The sequence below is a fragment of the Equus przewalskii genome, chromosome 13, assembly GCF_037783145.1.
Source record: "Equus przewalskii isolate Varuska chromosome 13, EquPr2, whole genome shotgun sequence".
In the NCBI taxonomy this organism is placed as follows: domain Eukaryota; kingdom Metazoa; phylum Chordata; class Mammalia; order Perissodactyla; family Equidae; genus Equus; species Equus przewalskii.
Genome location: NC_091843.1, coordinates 3838854 through 3856788, shown reverse-complemented (window position 1 = coordinate 3856788; position 17935 = coordinate 3838854). Strand labels below are relative to the sequence as shown.

The following is a 17935-nucleotide window of genomic DNA, read 5'->3' as shown; positions in this document are numbered from 1 at the left end:
TTTTTGAGATGGGGAGGTTGAGGCTTTGAGCCAAGACAAGGCTCTCTGTCAGCCTGACTCCCACTATAGGCCCAGCTAACAATTGGAATCTAAGGAAAGGCTTGGAAATGGAAGATCCTAAAGAGCAAGGACCTGGCGGTCAGGTGGTACCTGACAGCCCTGAATGCCCAGGGACCAGCATCAACTCTGGAGCTCAGTTCCTGTCTGAGCTCTCTCGGTTCCTGGGTGTGTGATCTTGGGAAAATGCCTTCAACTCTCAAATTCCCAACAGTCTCAGTTGAGTACAAGGGGAAAGAGACTGCTCCCTACCTAGGAACACCTCACGTGACTGCCTGAGGAGCCTGGTGCAGAGCTGGCATTCACGACACTCCGATTAACGGTCAGACACTGCGATGCACACGGACCTATCACTCTTCACTGGGCCTCTCCAAACAGCTTAGAGAGCATCCACCCGCCACAGATCTGGCTGTTCCAGAACCTTCTCATAACAGATACTGAAATTCTGTCAGATGAAAATTCAAGGTCACGGAGAAGGGTTATGGTGGATCCATAGATGAAACAAGATTGGCAATGAACTGGTAATTGACTGCCAGGTAATCACTACCTGAAGCTGGCTAATAGGAATGAGGGGGCTTATTGGACCATTCTCCCTCTTCTGGTATACAAGTGAAATTACCAGATTAAAAACTTTAAAATAAAGCCCCAAACAATGAACACTCTGGGGACCAAGAGGCCCCAGAATCTCACACAGTGAGGGGGAAGCTCCTGGACACTGGCTGGATCACAGGCCCTGGAAAGGTCTGTCCTGAAGATAAACAAGCCCTCTCTCGGGCCTCCATGCTGCTTCCCAATTTTGGCGGGGAGGAGCTGGCCTCGGGCCTGGTGCCTTCTGAGGGCCCTGAGAAGAGGACTGAGGACCATGGCCAAGGACCACCCTCAAGTGCCACCCAGGCCTGCTGGCCCAGCGAGGCCTGTGGAGGCCGGTAGGAGCCCAGTGCTTACAGAGTACTCAGAGTGGGCCAAACAAGACAGAGCCCTGACTTATGGAGCTTACAGTTCAGTGAGGGGGATGCAGACAATGAAATAAACTACACGGGAGATTCCAAGATGGGTAAGTGCTACAAAGAAAAATAAAGCTGGGAAAGGTGATGGAGAATGTGCAGGAGCCTGGGGGCGGGGGGCAACTGTGAATCAGGGAAGGCCCCACTGAGGAAGCGACATCTGAGAAAGACTTGAGGAGATGCAAGTACAAAGGCCTGAGCCAAGACGGTGCTGGGACATCTGAACAGCTGGAGGCAATGTTAACAAGGAGCAGGGAGCAATGAGTCAGAGGCAATGGGGTGCGGGAGGCGCCAGCACACGGGGCCTAGCAGACCACTGCTGGGACGACAGTGGCCTTGACTCCGAGTGAGACAAGAGCCACTGCAGACCTCTGAGCAGAGGGGCGGCAAGACCTCACGAGGGCTCTAACTGGACGGCTCTGACTGCTGTGCTGGGAGAGACTGTTGGGGGCTGGTGCGGAAGGGGGCTACCACTGGGGAGGCTCCTGCAGTCGTCCAAGAGAGAGGATGGTGGCCTGGACCTGCCAGGTAGGAAAGGGTGGATAAGAAGTGGTCTGCTGAACTGTGAAGACAAAGCCAGCAGGACTCGCCAATGGATGAGAGGTAGCATGTGAGAGAAACAGGAGAGTGCAGAATGACATCAAGGTTTTTTGGCCTGAACTACTAGGACAGAGGTGCCATTTACGTCTTAGTGACAAGATGTGGTCTTCAGTTGTGGTCACGTGAAGGCTGAGATGCCTGCTGGGCGTCTAGGTGGAGATGCTAAGCAGGTTGTTGCTGACATGGGTCTGGAGATGGAAATGTGGGAGTCTACAGTGTCCAGACTCAAAGCCTCCTGGCTCCTAAAGAGAGAGAAGATCACCAAGGGAGCCCTCACTGACAGTCCTGGGCGCGCCGACATTTACAGACATTGGGAAGAGGAGGAAGAACCCCAGGCAAGTGTGGAACCAAGTAAGAGAAGCTCAAGAAGGAAAGTGATCAACTGTGTCACACGCTCCCAACGCACCAGGGAAGGTCAAGACCGAGACAGCCCAAACACTCACCAGACAGGTCACCGGTGCCGGCCGAGGCTCCAAAGTAGTAGCCGGTGGGCAGGCGCACCCCCGTGATGTCGACGCAGTTCTTCCACTCATTCTTGTCCTCCAAGTCAGTCATCACCTGCAGCCAGCCAGCAGGTCAAACACACCCCAGGCCCGGGCTGCCCGCCTTCCTGAGCTCCCGCAGCACCGGCGTAGGCAGAGGTGCTCCCAACCCCCTTACCGTCAGACGGCCCCGGGAATAGCGCACAGCCAGGAAGGTGTCATGCTCGCGGTTGCGAAAGTCGGCTGTGCAGCCTGCCAGCTCCGTCCAGCGGCCGTCCTTGCTATGGTCGTAGGACAGGGAGCCATTGTTCACCATCACCGAGATGTACGGGAACACACGCTGAGACCAAGATACCAGTTACTCCACAGCCAGCCCCACCTGTGGGAGGCAGCAGGGGCACCCACCACCCCAATCCCCGGAGGCTGTTTCTGTGCAGGGACCAGGGAGAAGTCCCAGTCCCCATCCCCCGGCCAACTGCCCAGCCGTGCTTGGCCTGCTCTGCAGGAGAGAGCCGGGCCTACCTCTGTGGTCTCATCATTGGGATACGTATCCAGGAAGATGGCTAAGCCATGGAAGTTGTCTTTGCTTCCAAACACAGGCCCTGAAATAGAAGGAGATGCTCTCGTAATGGGAGAAACTGGCGTTGCCCCCTGGGTACCTGAAGGACAAAGTAATGCTCATATGGCTGGGAGCAAGAGAAGACACATGGCCACATATTTTACAGCTAAGAATGGTTTTTACCATTCTATTATTTCAAAGGGTTATTTAAAAGAAAACAAAAACAAGGAAGATTATGTGTCTGAGACTTCATTTGGCCCTCAAAGCCTAAAATGTCTCCTCTCCGGCCCCTGACAGAAAGTTGCTGACCCCTACATTAGAGCATGAGACCTCCCTCTGGAGGGGTACTTCCTGCATAGCCCTGTTCTTCACAGGCTGGATATCCCTGTCACCTGACTCCTCAGAGCACACGGCCAGATGCTATCCCCTCACAATTCAGGCTTCTTCAAACTTGAGTCCTCTGTGCTGCACTCCTGACACCACCCCCTACAGATTCCTTCTCTTTCCCAGGTTCTCAGCTCAATGTAAGGCCAGGCCACAGCGGGGCACCGAGTTAAGCTGCAGGATCCAGCAGCTCCTCTTCCCAAAGGGACACTCCCCCCGAGCCGCCTTGAGTTCCCAGGTTTCCTCAAAAAAGGAGGAGCAGGAGCAGCGCCCTAACAAGAGGGTGCAGAGTGGAGGACCCATGACCACAGATGCCCCCACCAGTGAGTGCCACCCTACCTGGCACCAGGCGGTCCCGGGTGTACCACAAGGCGATGCCGTCTCCATGGAGATTCTTCTTCCCTGTGCCATGGACTTTGAAGTGGACGTGCATCTCCCAGTCCTTGAGGAAGCAAGGCTGGAGGGGGATCAGAGAGGGCTGCTCAGACCTCCCAGGGCCTTCCTGCCAGCTGGAGGTGACTTGGCCCAGGCCCTCCCCCAGTGACACAGGGCACTGCTTGGAACAGGGCCAGACAGCAGGGTCATAAGAACCACTGACAACAGCCCCTCAGTGTTCTCAGCAGGAAGGGAGGGGGCTGCTGGGCCTCCCAGGTGGGGAGGGGGAGGGCACAATGCCCCAAGGCTGCCTGAGGCCCAGACTCCACCCACCCCTGCCCAGTCCTCTCCCGGGTGGTTCTCATACTTTGATCCACTTTCCTCAACCCCAGCCAAACCTGTTAGCCCTGTTTTCTCTCCGTCCCCACTGTTCCTGCCCTGGGATCTTACGGAAGGATTACTTACCCCTATTTGAGTCACATATTTTATAAAGAGGAAACCACAGTCAGAGACATAATAGCTTGTCCACGGCAGGTAAATGAATAGTCTTGATCCACACCCAGGGGTCTGACTGGGAAACTTGTGCTCTGTCTTCTCTACCACCCATGGCCTTCAGGCCTTTAATACAAGGTGCACCGACTCCTTTCTGGCCTCCCACCCCTCCTGCCTTCCCTCCTAACCAATCTACCAAACTGAGGAACTCAAGACTCGGTCTGGCTGACTCCAAACCCCAAGCTCTTGGCCGGCATACCTCCTGCCTCTTGCAGACCCAGCCCAGCCCCAGTGTGGTGACAGCACAAGGGCTGGGGGCTGGAAGGGTCCTGCTCTGGGGCCTCTGAGCTACTGTAATGTGAGAAGAGGCAGACGCTTCATGGCAGCCAGGAACACCAGGTACAGAGCTGGGCACTGCCACAGCAAGGGAAACTGCCTGGCCTCACCCACCAGGAAGTTGCTAGTGAAAACTAAGGTGTCGACACATATTTGACAAGAATCCACTGAGGGGAAGTCATGAGTATGTGAACAAGGATTAAACAAAGGCCCATCAGAAGGGCAAACTAAAACAAGATCACGTCGACCTATGAGATCGGCAAGTACTAAAGAGATCATTAACACCAACGTAGACAAGGATAGAGAGAAACACACACTCTCAAACAACCAGTGGGACTGGAGTGCTCCCGTCTTGTTGGGGGCAATCTGGCTGTTGTAGCTTTTTAACAGAACGAGGCTGACCCATAAGCACTTACACTTAAAGATATCAAAGATACTAAGAGAGGAAAAGTAAGTTAGAAAACAGTATCAGTGCTATGTTCTCATTTTTGAAAAAGAAAAAAATTAGTACATGTGTAGAGAAAAAAAAAAATGAAAGGAATAACCAACATTAACAGTTAGGTGACTTTGGGAGAGGAACTCAAGAAATGTTTACTTTTTGCATTTAAATTTTGTATAATGAACATATTACGTCTGTAATCATAAAAAACTCAAATCACAAATAAAAAACTTTCCACCCCATCGTGGGCAATCTGGCTTGTGTGTTCACTGATTCATCAGACTCACGTTCCGGCTTGGATACCGGGAACCCAGGTGAGGAGACCCGGCCGCGGCCCCAGACAACAGCCTGCAAATGGTGTGAAATCAGCCTTCCCGGTTCTTGACGGTCCACTGGCCAGGGAGAAGCTGCAGATTCCAGAGGGGCAACTGACAGGCACCGAGAACCAGCTCCAAGGACAGACAAAGAATCCGAGGCCAAGGCTGCTGAGCGCGTGGAAGGCCTAGTGAAACAACCTTGCTTTGGGCTGGGACCACGAAGGATGCAGGCCAAAAGTAAGGATGAACAAGAAAGCTCCTCCCAGGGGCTGCAGCTCAGCTTTGAGTTCTCTCAGTCCTACACTGGACGAAAGAGACTTGCCTCAGCCTCAAATTTTTTAACAAAAAAATCTTATAAATACAATATGTGGTACACAATCAAAAATATCAGGCACATGAAGAGATAACATCTGAACAGAAACCAGAGGGAGGGAGGGAGGGAGGAAGTTGACAGGAACTCTGGACACTGGCCTTTCAAAGAACTAGTTTATCATATTCAAGGAGATAAAAGACAAGATTGAGAATTTTGGTAGAAAACTGAACTTTTCAAAAATCCTACTACAAAAGTTCCAGAACTAAAAAATACAATAACCGAAATTAACAATATAATGGATAGATTTTCAACAGATAAAAAGAGAATTAGTGAACTCAAGTCCAGTCAGATAAAAACATGCAGAATGAAGCAGAGAACAAAAGCATGATAGATACAAAATTGTGGGTGAGAGACAGAGGAAGGAGCGAGAAAGGCTCAGACATGTCTAACTGGAGTTTCAGAATGTGCAGCAAGAGAACAGGGCAAAGAAAAACTTACAGAAATATCAGAGCACTTCATAAAACTGATTCAGACATTATGCCACAAATCTTAAGTCTTACAAAACCAAAGGAGACAAATAAAAAGAAGACCATCCCTAGGCACGTGAAAAAGGAAAGGAGGGAGGAGCCAAGCAGAGAAAAACATACACTCTTAAGAGCAACGAGAAGGGAAAAAAGACAGATTACCTTCAAAGGAGCTACAATTAGCCTTCTCAACAGAAATGCTAGAAGGAAGAAGACAACAGATGGATATATTTAGAGCTGAAAGAAAATAACAATCAGCAGAGGATTCCATACCTAGCAAATGTATCCTTCAAGAATGAAGGTGAAATTAAGACATTTTCAGATAAATTAAAACTTTCTTTTACTCTTCTAGGAGAAGGAGAATGATCCAGATCAGATGTAAAGTCAGAGATTCAGGGAGGAATAAAGAGCAACAAATACAGTAAGTATGAGGGTAAAAATCTAAGTAAATATTTGACTGCAGAAAACAATGTTTCATGTGATTTAAAATAGAAAGCATTAAAATAAATGACAACAATGGGGTAAATGGAGTTAACACATTTGAAGACCCCCACATTGTCCAGGATGAAGGTACACATTACAATTAGACTTTGGGAAAACACGGCTGGTGTTTTAAACTCTACAGTAACCACTAAAAAATTGGGAAACAAGCACAGAATTTTCAAGCTAATAGAAGAGTAAAAACTAACCAACCAAAAAGAAGACCAGAAAGAAGACGAACAGAGAACAGCCACGTGCATCAACAACTGTCTCAAAATAAAAAGTTTAATTTAAAAAGTAAATAAAAGGGGGCTGGCCCCGTGGCCAAGTGGTTAAGTTCGCGTGCTCCGCTGCAGGCGGCCCAGTGTTTTGTTAGTTCGAATCCTGGGCGCGGACATGGCACTGCTCATCAGACCACGCTGAGGCAGTGTCCCACGTGCCACAACTAGAAGAACCCACAACGAAGAATACACAACTATGTACCGGGGGGGCTTTGGGGAGAAAAAGGAAAAAATAAAAAAAATCTTTAAAAAAAAAAAAAAAGTAAATAAAGGATCAAAGACTGAAACTTAACAGCTAAAACTATAAAACTCTTAGAAGAAAGCTCAGGGGAAAATCTTCAACATTGGATTTAGCAAGATTTCTTGGATACAACACCAAAATACAGACAAAAAAAGTTGGATTTTATCAAAATTAAAAACTTTTGCATAACAAAGAACACCAAGAGAGTGAAAAGACAACCCACAGAATGGAAGAAAATACTCCCAAGTCATCTATCTGATAAAGGATTAATACCCAGAACATACAGAGAAGTCCCAAAACTCAAAACGAAAAAACAACTCAATTGTGGGGCTGGCTGGTGGTGCAGCAGTTAAGCGCACACGTTCCACTTTGGTGGCCCCGGGTTCACTGGTACAGATGCCAGGTGTGGATCTATGCACCGCTTGTCAGGCCATGCTGTGGTAGGCGTCCCACATAAAATGGAGGAAGATGGGCACAGATGTTACCTCTGGGCCAGTCTTCCTCAGCAAAAAGAGGAGGACTGGTGGCAGATGTTAGCTCAGAGCTAATCTTCCTCAAAAAAAAAAAAAATGTCAATTAAAAAATGGGCAAAGGACTTGAACAGACATTTCTCCAAAGAAGTAGATACAGAAAATAGCCAATAAGCACATGAGAAGATGTTTAACATCATTAGTTATTAGAGAAATGCAAACCCAAATCACAAGATACCACTTTACACCCACTAGGATGGTTATTATCAGAAAAAACAGAAAAATAAGTGTTGGTGAGGGTGTGGAGAAATTGGAACCCTTGTGCATTGCTGGTGGGAACGTAAAGTGTTGTAGTCGCTATGGAAAAACAGTTTGGTGGCCCTCAAAAAGTGAAACATAGAATTACCATATGATCCCGCAATTCTATTTCCTAGGTATAGACCCAACATAACTAAAGCCAAGGGACTCGAACATTCATTCATGTACACTCATGTTCACAGCAGCATTTTTCACAATAGCCAAAAGGTGGAAACCCACATGTCCACCAACAGATGAAGGGATAAACAAAATGTGGTGTACACACACACACACACACACAGGAATGTTATTCAGCCATAAAAGGAATGAAGTACTGACACACGCTACAACGTGGATGAACCCTGAAGACAGCATGCTATTGAAACAAGCCAGACACAGACAAATATTCTATGATTCCATTTATATGAGGTCCCTAGAATAGTCAAATTCAGCAACAGAAAGTAGAATACTGCTTACCAGGGTCTATGGGGAGCAGGAAATGGGGAGTTAGTGTTTCATAAGTATAGAGTTTCAGTTTGGCAAGATAAAAAAGTTCTAGAGATGGATAGTGGTAAGGGCTACACAATAAAGTACGTAATGCCACCAAACTGAACACTTAAAAATGGTTAAGATCATAAATTTTATGTTATATACATTTTGCCACAGTAAAAAAAAAATGTTTTAGGAATTTTATTTTCTTTCACATGTACAGATACACAAATATAATAATCAAAACTAATTTTTTGTAGTAGCCATTAACTTTTTTTTTTTTTTGGTGAGGAAGATTGGCCCTAAGCTAACATCTGTGCCAATCTTCCTCTATTTTGTATGTGGGTAGGTCTGTGCCTGGGATCCAAACTGGTGAACTCTGGGCCACCGAAGAAAAGTGCGCAAACTTAATCACTATGCCACTGGGCCGGCCCTGCCATTACGTTTTTAAACACTGTTTCAATGCCAATGCGTATTTTACTGAAGGGAATAGTTTCATAAATTAAATTATTTAAAAGTAAAAAAAATAAAATAAAAAGTTAAAACGGTAAATTTTATGTTATATGTATTTTACCACAATAAAAATAAACAAATAACCCCCCAAAAGCCTAATTATGTGCTGGTTACAAGAGACATCTCTAAAACACAAAGAAAAGGGAAAAAGAAAGGAGGAGGATAGAGATGCAAATACTCACCAAAAGCAAGTTCATGCAGCTATACAAATAACCAAGTTTAAAGGGGGAATCTTCTTAACAACAAAAGATTCCATTTAACCAGGAAAACTTTGGCCTGATAAAAACATATATATAAAGCATATATTTTATTTACCAATAGAGCAGAAACTGACAGAACTACAAAGATAAAGACAAATCCACAGACGGACATTTTAACACACCTCTCTTAGTAACTTAAAAAAAAAAAGCAAAAATGTCAGGAAGGACAGAGAGATTTGAACCCAATTAGCAAACTTGACCTAAGGACCTAAACGGCACACTGTGCTCACCTAGCAGAGAGTCCACATGTTTGCAAGCATATACGAAACAGTCTTCCAAAAATCCTAACTATTTGCAAATCTCAACAGACCTTTAAGGACTGAAATCACAGAGCATGTTCCTTGACCCTGATGAAATTAAACTAGACATCAATAATAATAACTTTTTAAAAAGATAACTAGAAAAGCCCTCATATATTTGAAAAAAATTTTAACACATATCTCACAAATACAAGTCAGCCCAGAAACCAGATTTCAAACGGTCTCTTTGGTGCGCAGGAGTTCTCTGCACCTGGGAATACCGCGCTGAGATAAGGCCCCAGGCTGGTACGAGGCGGGCCTCCCACCAGAAGAGCAACTGTGAACGGGGAGGTCAGAAAGGAAAACCGACCTCCCGTCCAGGCCTGTTCACAGGGAGATCAGTTTCAAGAAAGAGTACACAAGGAAGCTGAGGACCTAGAAACTGATCCGGCAACACTCTCCAGGCCCCAGAAAGTCTCCACGTATGCAAATTGAAGACTGCAGAGCAGCAGACAGAAATAATACAACAGAGATAATACAAAGCCTCTGAAGGACTTCAAGCAGGTGAGGTGTGAGTCAGAAGCTGTTCTGGGGGCCAGAATATGATATGGTCATGGTTCTCCACGCTGGCTGCACAGCCGAGCCACCGGGGGAGCTCAGAAATCTTAATGCCCGGGCCCTCCCCCAGGTCAACTAAATCAGAATCACCTGGTAGTCACAGCCCATTTTAGAGATGGGTGGTTTCCATGTCTTTGTAACAAAGAGGAAGGGAGAGCTAACCCAACAGTCAACTGATACATAATTAAAAATTCTGATGAAGACCACTACATGATTTGGGGTTTATAAATCAAAAGAAGTTCAAAATATTGAGGGACTCTGCTATAACAAAACTCCCTGCATCTCTGTCTACTATTTAAGTGAACACAGATGCTGAGCATTCACATCTATAAAAACAAAAAGCAGAAGCGGTGCTGAGGCCTGTCTCATTCTGTCAGTAACATCCATCCAGACATGGGTGGGGGGATGACAGGTCACTGAGATGCATTTCAATAATTTTTTCCTTTTGTATAATAATTATTCAAAAACTGTGTAATGAATTTCTTTTGATAAATTGTGTACTGACAATAATTATAATAATTCCAAAGAAAATATTAAAAATTAATTTCAAGGTCCCAACGAAGTTAAAAAGTTTAAATTATTACACTTAATTTTAGTTGCAGAGGAATATGATAAGCTAATCAATAACAGATTTTCAAGTATTAAATATACTGCATTAGGATAAAATTCTGTGTGGGAAATGAAATGAAAATACAAGTTTAATAAAAAAAATTGAGGCACAATTTGGGCCCATTCATAGTGATTAAAAGAGTGGATATCAAGTCGCAATATTCAGATTCCAGTGAATACACTTAAGAGTACTGAACAGTTTTATTTTGAAACAGCAATATTTAAGGCATGCTGGAACTACATCCTTTGCAAATATTATGCAAATGATATGATAATTCTGGATAGCAACATTTAAAAAGTGCAAGAGGGTATATACTTTCAGACAGTACATCAGCAAAAAAAGCTTAAATGCCACTGCTGCAGCCTCCACACAAGTCCCCGCAGGATGGGCTTGACCAGCCCCTCAGGCTTCCCCATGTCCTGTGCTCCAGCCATCAGTCACCACTGGGCCACTCCTTCATCTGGACCACTCCGCCCCCGCGCCGCGGCAAGAGCTTTGTCTCATCTCTGCTGCTCGCAAGACAGCAGTGCTCGGGAGTGTCTCCTGATTTAGGGCCTCTCCCAGGCAGAGTGAGTGAAAGGAACGAGAAAAAGTCCAGAAGCCATCTCTCCAGCCCAGCAAAGGAAGAGGTGGTTCTTGGGAAACAATGGGCAGAAAATTCTAAGAGTTCTAAGCAATTTCATCAAGAATTATAGGAAACAGTCCAACCCTTTAAGGACTATCTACATGGCCAAAAACAAAAGATCCGTGGAGCTGAAGAGGGAGATGGGGGGAAGGAAGACAGTTATCTTCCAGACTGTGAAAATTCAATGAAGGCAAGTGCAGAACGCTCTCAGCCCTGTGACATCGCCTGCCACTGACAACATCAACCACTAGCTACCTAAAACCATAATTTACTTGTGACTGAACCAATTTCTAACAGTTCCAGCACTACTTGTACCTGACTTAAAAAAAAAAAAATTCAATGCCATACTGAACTCATTTCCATGAAAAATATAAGGCTATGTTATCATTTTTAAAAATTATCTGAAAGCCCCAGACAGAATAACGTGACAAAACGCGACTCCGAAGAGATACAGTAGTTATTGAAGTACTCTCTGAGTGGGTGGCACTCGAGCTGAGACTTAACAGATGAAAGGAACCAAGCAGGCATGAAGAACCAGGAGGCAGTGTCCCAGACAGAGGAACAACAAGTGCAAAGGTCCTGAGGCAAGAAGGCAGCCAGAGAGACTGGAACAAAATGAATGGAGCGAATGACAGGAGATGCCAGGCACGAGGGGCCAGACTACATAGACATAACGCATGTCTGTCCCTTCCCAGGAGATCCCAGGCTCTGAGGATCAAAGTGAAAGCTCAAGAAAGTAACTCCAGATGCCCCCAGATGGAAGGAGAGGAGGAGGTGAGGGGACAGGCAGATGAGGCAACACTAGGACAGTGTGGGCTCTGAGAACTAAATGGAGACATCAACTAGAAGGGACCAAAGGGCAAGGTGACAGAGAAAACTAGGACACTGGCCAACAGCTTAAGCCAGAGGAAAGGTTGGGATCAGGCAGGCTGGAGCAGGAGCAGCTTCTGCCCCACGCTGTGACCCAGTACAAAGTTATTCCCCTTTCGCCCCCTTCCTGACCCATACTTCCTCAGTGTGGGGTCTGCACAGCAGCTGATCTTGGACACTGCTCACGTATGACATGCCAGTGACACCTGAGGCTCCCTGACCTCTGGAGCAAAGGTCACAGAAACTACAACTGACCACATGTCCAGTCCCCTCCATACCACTGATGACAAGACCCTCAACCAAGCACTCGGGAAGGGGACTGAGTCTGCCAAGTATTTCTAAGGGGTTCAGCCACTGTTGGGGTGGGGGCTGGGGTGTTGTCAAGCGCAACCAGTCAATTGCTGGGCTGCACGATCAGATAGATCAGAGTTTAAGTACTGTTTCCGCCATTCACTGTCTGTGTTAGCTCTGCATAAAGTCACAATAACCATCTATATCAAACAGCCTGTTTGAGAATGAAATGCAATAATGCATATTAAGGTCAGCGCCTAACACACAGCAAAATACCCAATAAAAATCCCGTTCATTCCATTTATCCTACTACTGAGAGGGTTCAATTCAGACAGTCTGACACTACTTACGGGCTGTGTGACTTTGGGTAAGACACTTTCAACTCTGAGCCCTAGCTTCTTAGTCAGTAAAATGGAGTAATATCTCTTACTTCATGGGGCTCTTGAAGGAATTAAGTGACAACAGTGTAAGGCGTCAAGCACAGCTCCTGACACACAGTAACTTCAACAGCCACTATCTGCTACCACTGGTGGGTGTGACCAAGATGGGGAGGGTTGGGGCTAGCCTTCAAACCAAGGGCTGCTGCGGAGACGGGGAGTAGGGGCTGCCTTAAGGGTCCGCCTTTTGGGAACCACTCACCTGGTGGTTCCAGATAGAGCCCTCTTTGCTGCGCTCGTCAGGGGTCAGACGCACGTACTGGCTCGTGAGTATAGTGCTGCCTTGGAAGTCCCAGAGGGGCATGGAGCTGGAACCGACCCCTGTGCGCAGAGACGGGCGTGGACAGGTGCGTAAGAGGCCATGCCAGGACAGGCCTTGCCAGAGGCAGGAAACCCACAGAGCTGCTCTGCACAGGAGAGAGGGCACCCCGTTCCCCAACCCTGTCCGCCTCGCCCTCCCCATGCACTCACTCCCGCCCCAGGCCTCACCTTGGTAGGGCTTGATGAGCGAATGCTCCCGCTTGAGGTGTTCACTGTTGCCGTCAGTTATATCCGCAGCCACGGGCCCCAGAAACAGAAGAAGAAGTAGAGGTGTAGTGGGGCCGGGGCCGGGACCGGGAAGCCCGGGCCTCCCCGGGCACCGCCGGCCCCAGCCCCAGCGCCAGCGCCAAATCCAGCCTTCCGCCGCCATTCTCCGTTCCTCTCGGCACTTCCGTCCTAGGACTTCCGCCTTCCGGGTGTCCCATTTAATGGCCTCCGGCCGGAAATCCTCCAACCCTAGTGTCGCCCGGGAGTTAAAAAGCAAAGCCTCGCAGCCGAGAGGGCGGCGGCTTTATCTGCTGAGCAGCCCGCATCCCGGTCGAATGTCATTCCATCTCTTTGGCGGCTCCCAGTGACCTGTGGGCCAGCCTCAGCAACGCGTTCTTACGAGCGACAAGACCCGCACCCAATCATGGAACAGCACGTTAGGCTTGTGAGCCAATGGGGAACAGAGGCTTGTTTGGCGGTGGGAGAGCGGAAACAGCAGGAGGGTCGTCTGCGAAGCGCGTCATGCTGGAACTTGTAGTTTTGGCGGGCCGCTCGCGTGGGCTGGACGGAGGAAAACTACGACGCCCTCCGCTTCTGGTTTATGATTGCGTCCCTGGAGTAACCTTTCCCGGGGGAAGGAGAGCTCTAAATTGAAGGCAGAGGCCTGAGTTCCAACTCCCGCGCCTTCACAGATTCATTTGGTGGTCCCAGGAGAGCCTTTAGCTGTGTCTGGCTTCTCCAGCCCCACCCAGCTCCACGCCTTTGTAGACCTAGAATTCCCAGTTATTTGAAGGCGTCGACTGCTCCCATCTCCTCAGGCCCAGTGGCGTTTAAGCAGGAGGAGCAGACCCAGATCCTGTTCTGGGATCCCAGCACGGTAGGACCCATCCAGGTGATCACAGTACCCGCCCGGGGCAGCTAGAAGCGTCCATGCAAGGTCCGGGAAAGCTGGCTGAGGACCAGAGGTCGGAAACTGGTGGCCCGCAGCCAAATAGAGCTCTGTTTTACCTGCTTATGCTATTTCAATAAATGGTTTAACAACTGATATTTCTAAATCAGGAGACTTAAATTCACATCAGAAATCCAAATTTCTAGTTTCTCAGGAAAAATCAAGGGATCCAACCACACTATACCCATGAGGTCCTACAGACACCTTCCTCTTATAAGTTAGTCTCCACCTTGGCCACTAATTTACAGCACCTGTCTAGTCCCTCCAAACATTTGAATTAATGACCCCTGTTATAGATCACAGGGTATGATGGTAGATTGGTTGCTCCTTTTTTATTTTATGTTAAGAACTCTCCTTTTGAATAAATGAACTCATTCAGGATTAAGTGCTGAGACATCTTTTCTGGGTCACATTTTTTAATAGCTTTTGTATTATTAAAGTAATACATTCATATACATATGTATGATATATATACAACAACAGAAGTGTTGTATACCACTCCCCTCCCCCGGGGCATACCCTTACAGAGATTTATCTGTATCTGCACAAACAAGGATGTATACATTCCACTAGACCTCCAGGAGGGCTGGGGGTTTTGTTAGCTGTGGTCACTACTGAATGGTGCTTGGCACATAGGAGGTGATTAATAAGATGAAAGAGTGAATATGTGTTCTAGAACCTGGAATTGGGTCATTGAGAATGAGTAGGAGTTTACCAGAAAGGGGAAAGTCATTCTCAGCAGGGGGAACAGAAAATGCAAAGGCATGGAGGGAAGGCCGAAAGCATAAGGAATGGAAGCAGTTTGGATGGTTGAGGAGTAGGGGGGAGAGTTTGGCCGAGGCCAGAACTTGAAGGGTTTTCGATTCCTAGCTAAGGAATAGTCTTTTTCCAGGAGGCAATGGGATGGTTTTAAGCATGGGAGTGGCCCATTGTGGGTTTCTCTGGCTGTGGTGAGGAGAAGCAATTGGAGGCGTGTAACAGGTGTGGAATAGGAGGTCCTTATGACCAGATGAGAGAGAGTGAGGCCTGAACCAGGGAGGTGTCCACATGGGACGGCGATCAGAAGTCTCACACGGAGACTAAACATCAGTAACTGATCCCCTGCGGGAAGCCAGAGAGTGAGAAGCTGAGAACAGTGTTCTGTGGGGTGGGAGTACACCACCACCCTTGTGGAGTAGAGAAAACTGGATGAAGGCTAAGAGATGGGAAGGGCCATGGTTGGCTGGAGTCCCTGGGGTGAAGATGTGGTCAGAACTGAAATTGCATCCATGATGGGGAGGAGGAAAGAGGCATCTCTGCTTCAGCAGGAGAGGACGACCTTGGGCGGGGTCCCAGGCAGAGCCTGTGATCGGGCCTTTGCAGGGAGGAAGATGAGCTGTTGGCACCTGGGCTGGTGGTGGCCCAGGCCCAGCTCCTGGCACCCCAAGCACACACATTCACAGTTTAGCAGATCTCTAATTTGATGTGCAAACTTGGGCAACTCACTTTTCTCTGAGTCTCAGTTTGCTGATCTGTAAAATGGGAATAATGAGCACCGCTCACAAAGAGGTGGTGAGGATCAAAGGAGGTCATGTCGGGAGAAGACTCTGTAAACTATAAAGCTCCCTCTGAAGCCTGGCCTTGGATCCGTGGCACAGCGGACACGCGGGCAGTCTCCACTCACATCACGCACCCTATAACCCCTCACGGGCACACTGACACTGTCATGCACCTTATTAAGACCACCATTGGAAATGGTCCAGGCCCAAAAGCAACCCTTGATACACACACCAAGTCTCACTGAATCCCTCTGTCTAGGTGGCCTGGAGCAAGGTGCCTGGAAAGAGGTGAGTCAGGGCTAGGTGAAATGGTATATTAACTAGGGTAATGCTAGCTGTTCTAATAGATAAACCCTAATGTGTATAACAGCTCAAAGTTTATTTCTTGCTCCTATAACAGTCCAAAGCTAATGTTCCCTGTTGATGGGTGGCTTGCCTTTGTGCACTAATGCAGAGACACAGGCTTCTTCCTTCTTGTGGCTCCACAATCCCCTAGAACCTCATCATCTTCTGCATCCAACCAGCTAAGGGGAAAAGAGAGTGTGGAGGGCACATACTACTTAAAAGCCTTGGCCCAGAAATGGCATAGATCATCCTACTCACATTCAGTTGGCAGGAACTATAGTCAAGTGCCGCATAACGATGTTTTGGTCAATGACAGACTGCATATATGTTGGTGGTCCCATAAGATTATAATGGAATAGAAAAATTCTTATTGCCTAGTGTATCTGGAAGAAGACACTCAAGAGTTTCGTCCATGACTTCAGAGGATTTGCTGTGGGTGAAGAGGCTGAAAAAGTCAACAAAGCTGTGGTTGAGATGGCAAACAGCTTTACCCCGGTTGTGGGGGCAGATGACATTGAGGAGCTCCCAGAGGGGGCTCCTGAGGAGCTGACTAATGAGGGGATGTCGGAACCAGAACAGGAAAGCATAGCTCAAGAAGAGGCAAGGGAAGAAAATGAAGAACCCTCAAGAAAATTCACAGTGAAGGGTTAGCAGAAGCTTTTGCAGACCTCAAAAAGCTCCTTAAAAACTTTGAAAACACGGACCCCAACGCTGAAAGGTTTTCATTAACAGAAAGGAATGTTCGTGGTGTATTATCTGCTTACAAGCAAATCTATGATGAAAAAAAGAAATAAACCAAGTAAACCACCGCGGACACATTTCTGAAAAGAGTGGCCCCTCCTCAAGAAGAGCCTCGGGAGGTCCTTGAGGAGGTGTTCCAGAAGAGGCCTTGTTATCCTCGGAGATGACGGCTCCACGAGTGTTACTGCCCCTGAAGGCCTTCCAGTGGGACAAGGTGTGGAGGTGGAGGACGGTGAGATTGATGATCCTGACCCTGTGTCCGCCTGGGCTAAAGTGTGTCCTTGTGCCTTGGTTTTTAACAAAAAAGTCTAAAAAGTAAAGAGAAAAGGGAAAGATTTTAAAAATAAAAAGAGCTTATAGAATAAGGATGTAAAGAAAGAAAATGTGTTTGTACAGCTGTACACAGTGTGTTTGTGTTTTGAGCTGTGTTATTACAAAAGAGTCAAAAAGTTTAAAAAATGAAAAAAATTTATGACGTAAAAAAGTTACAGTAAGCTAAAAGGCTAATTTATTATTAAAGACATAAAAATACTGTTTTATAAATTTAGTGTAGCCTAAGTGTCCAGCGTTTCTAAAGTCTGCAGTCGTGTACAGTAATGTCCTAGGCCTCCACATTCACTCACCACTCGCTCACTGACTTACCCAGAGCAACTTCCAGTGCTGCAGGCTCCATTCATGGTCAGTGCCCTATACAGGCGTACTATTTTTTATCTTTTATACTGTATTTTATTATATCTTTTCTGTTTAGATACACAGAGACCATTGAGTTCCAGTCGCCTACAGTATTGGGTACAGTAACCTGCTGTCTGGGTTTGTAGCCTAGGAGCAATAGGCTAGGCCATGTAGCCCACGTGTGCGGCAGGCTATACCATCTAGGTTTGCGTAACTACACTCCGTGATGCTCACACGAGGATGAAATCGCCTAACAATGATTAGATTAGATTAGATCAGAATGTATCCTTGTCGTTAAGCAACACGGCTGTATCATCTGGCCACACCTGACTGCAAGGGAGCCTGGCAAGTTAAAGGTTAGCCATGTGCCCAGGAGGAAGAGGACATGAATTTGTGGAGAAGAGTCACTCAATTTCTGCCACTGAAGGGTTCAGGTTACAGCCCTAGAAGGGGGCAGTGAGGTAGAGAATAGAGTAGGAAAGTGAGTGTCACCTGGTCCCTGTAGAGAGGGGCCCAAACAGAAGCAGTGGGCAACTCGAGGGCTCTAAGTAAGCCAATA

The 17935-nt window shown here is 47.2% G+C and overlaps 1 protein-coding gene across 2 annotated transcripts in view; it reads right to left on the bottom strand.

Moving 5' to 3' along the window:
- Window positions 1–14072, bottom strand: part of LMAN2 (lectin, mannose binding 2) — a 57013-nt gene extending 42941 nt beyond the window's left edge. The window contains exons 1-6 of one of the 2 annotated variants that reach the window (XM_008506441.2): window positions 13093–14072; window positions 12806–12924; window positions 3426–3543; window positions 2666–2745; window positions 2322–2483; window positions 2105–2219 (exon numbers count right to left, since the gene is read on the bottom strand). In XM_008506441.2, the coding sequence (XP_008504663.1) occupies window positions 2105–2219; window positions 2322–2483; window positions 2666–2745; window positions 3426–3543; window positions 12806–12924; window positions 13093–13294 (796 nt within the window). In that variant the 5' untranslated portion in view covers window positions 13295–14072. The remainder of the gene's footprint in view (window positions 1–2104; window positions 2220–2321; window positions 2484–2665; window positions 2746–3425; window positions 3544–12805; window positions 12925–13092) is intronic. The other variant, XM_070570259.1, reaches the window with a different exon arrangement.
- Between the last annotated feature and the right edge of the window lie 3863 nt (window positions 14073–17935).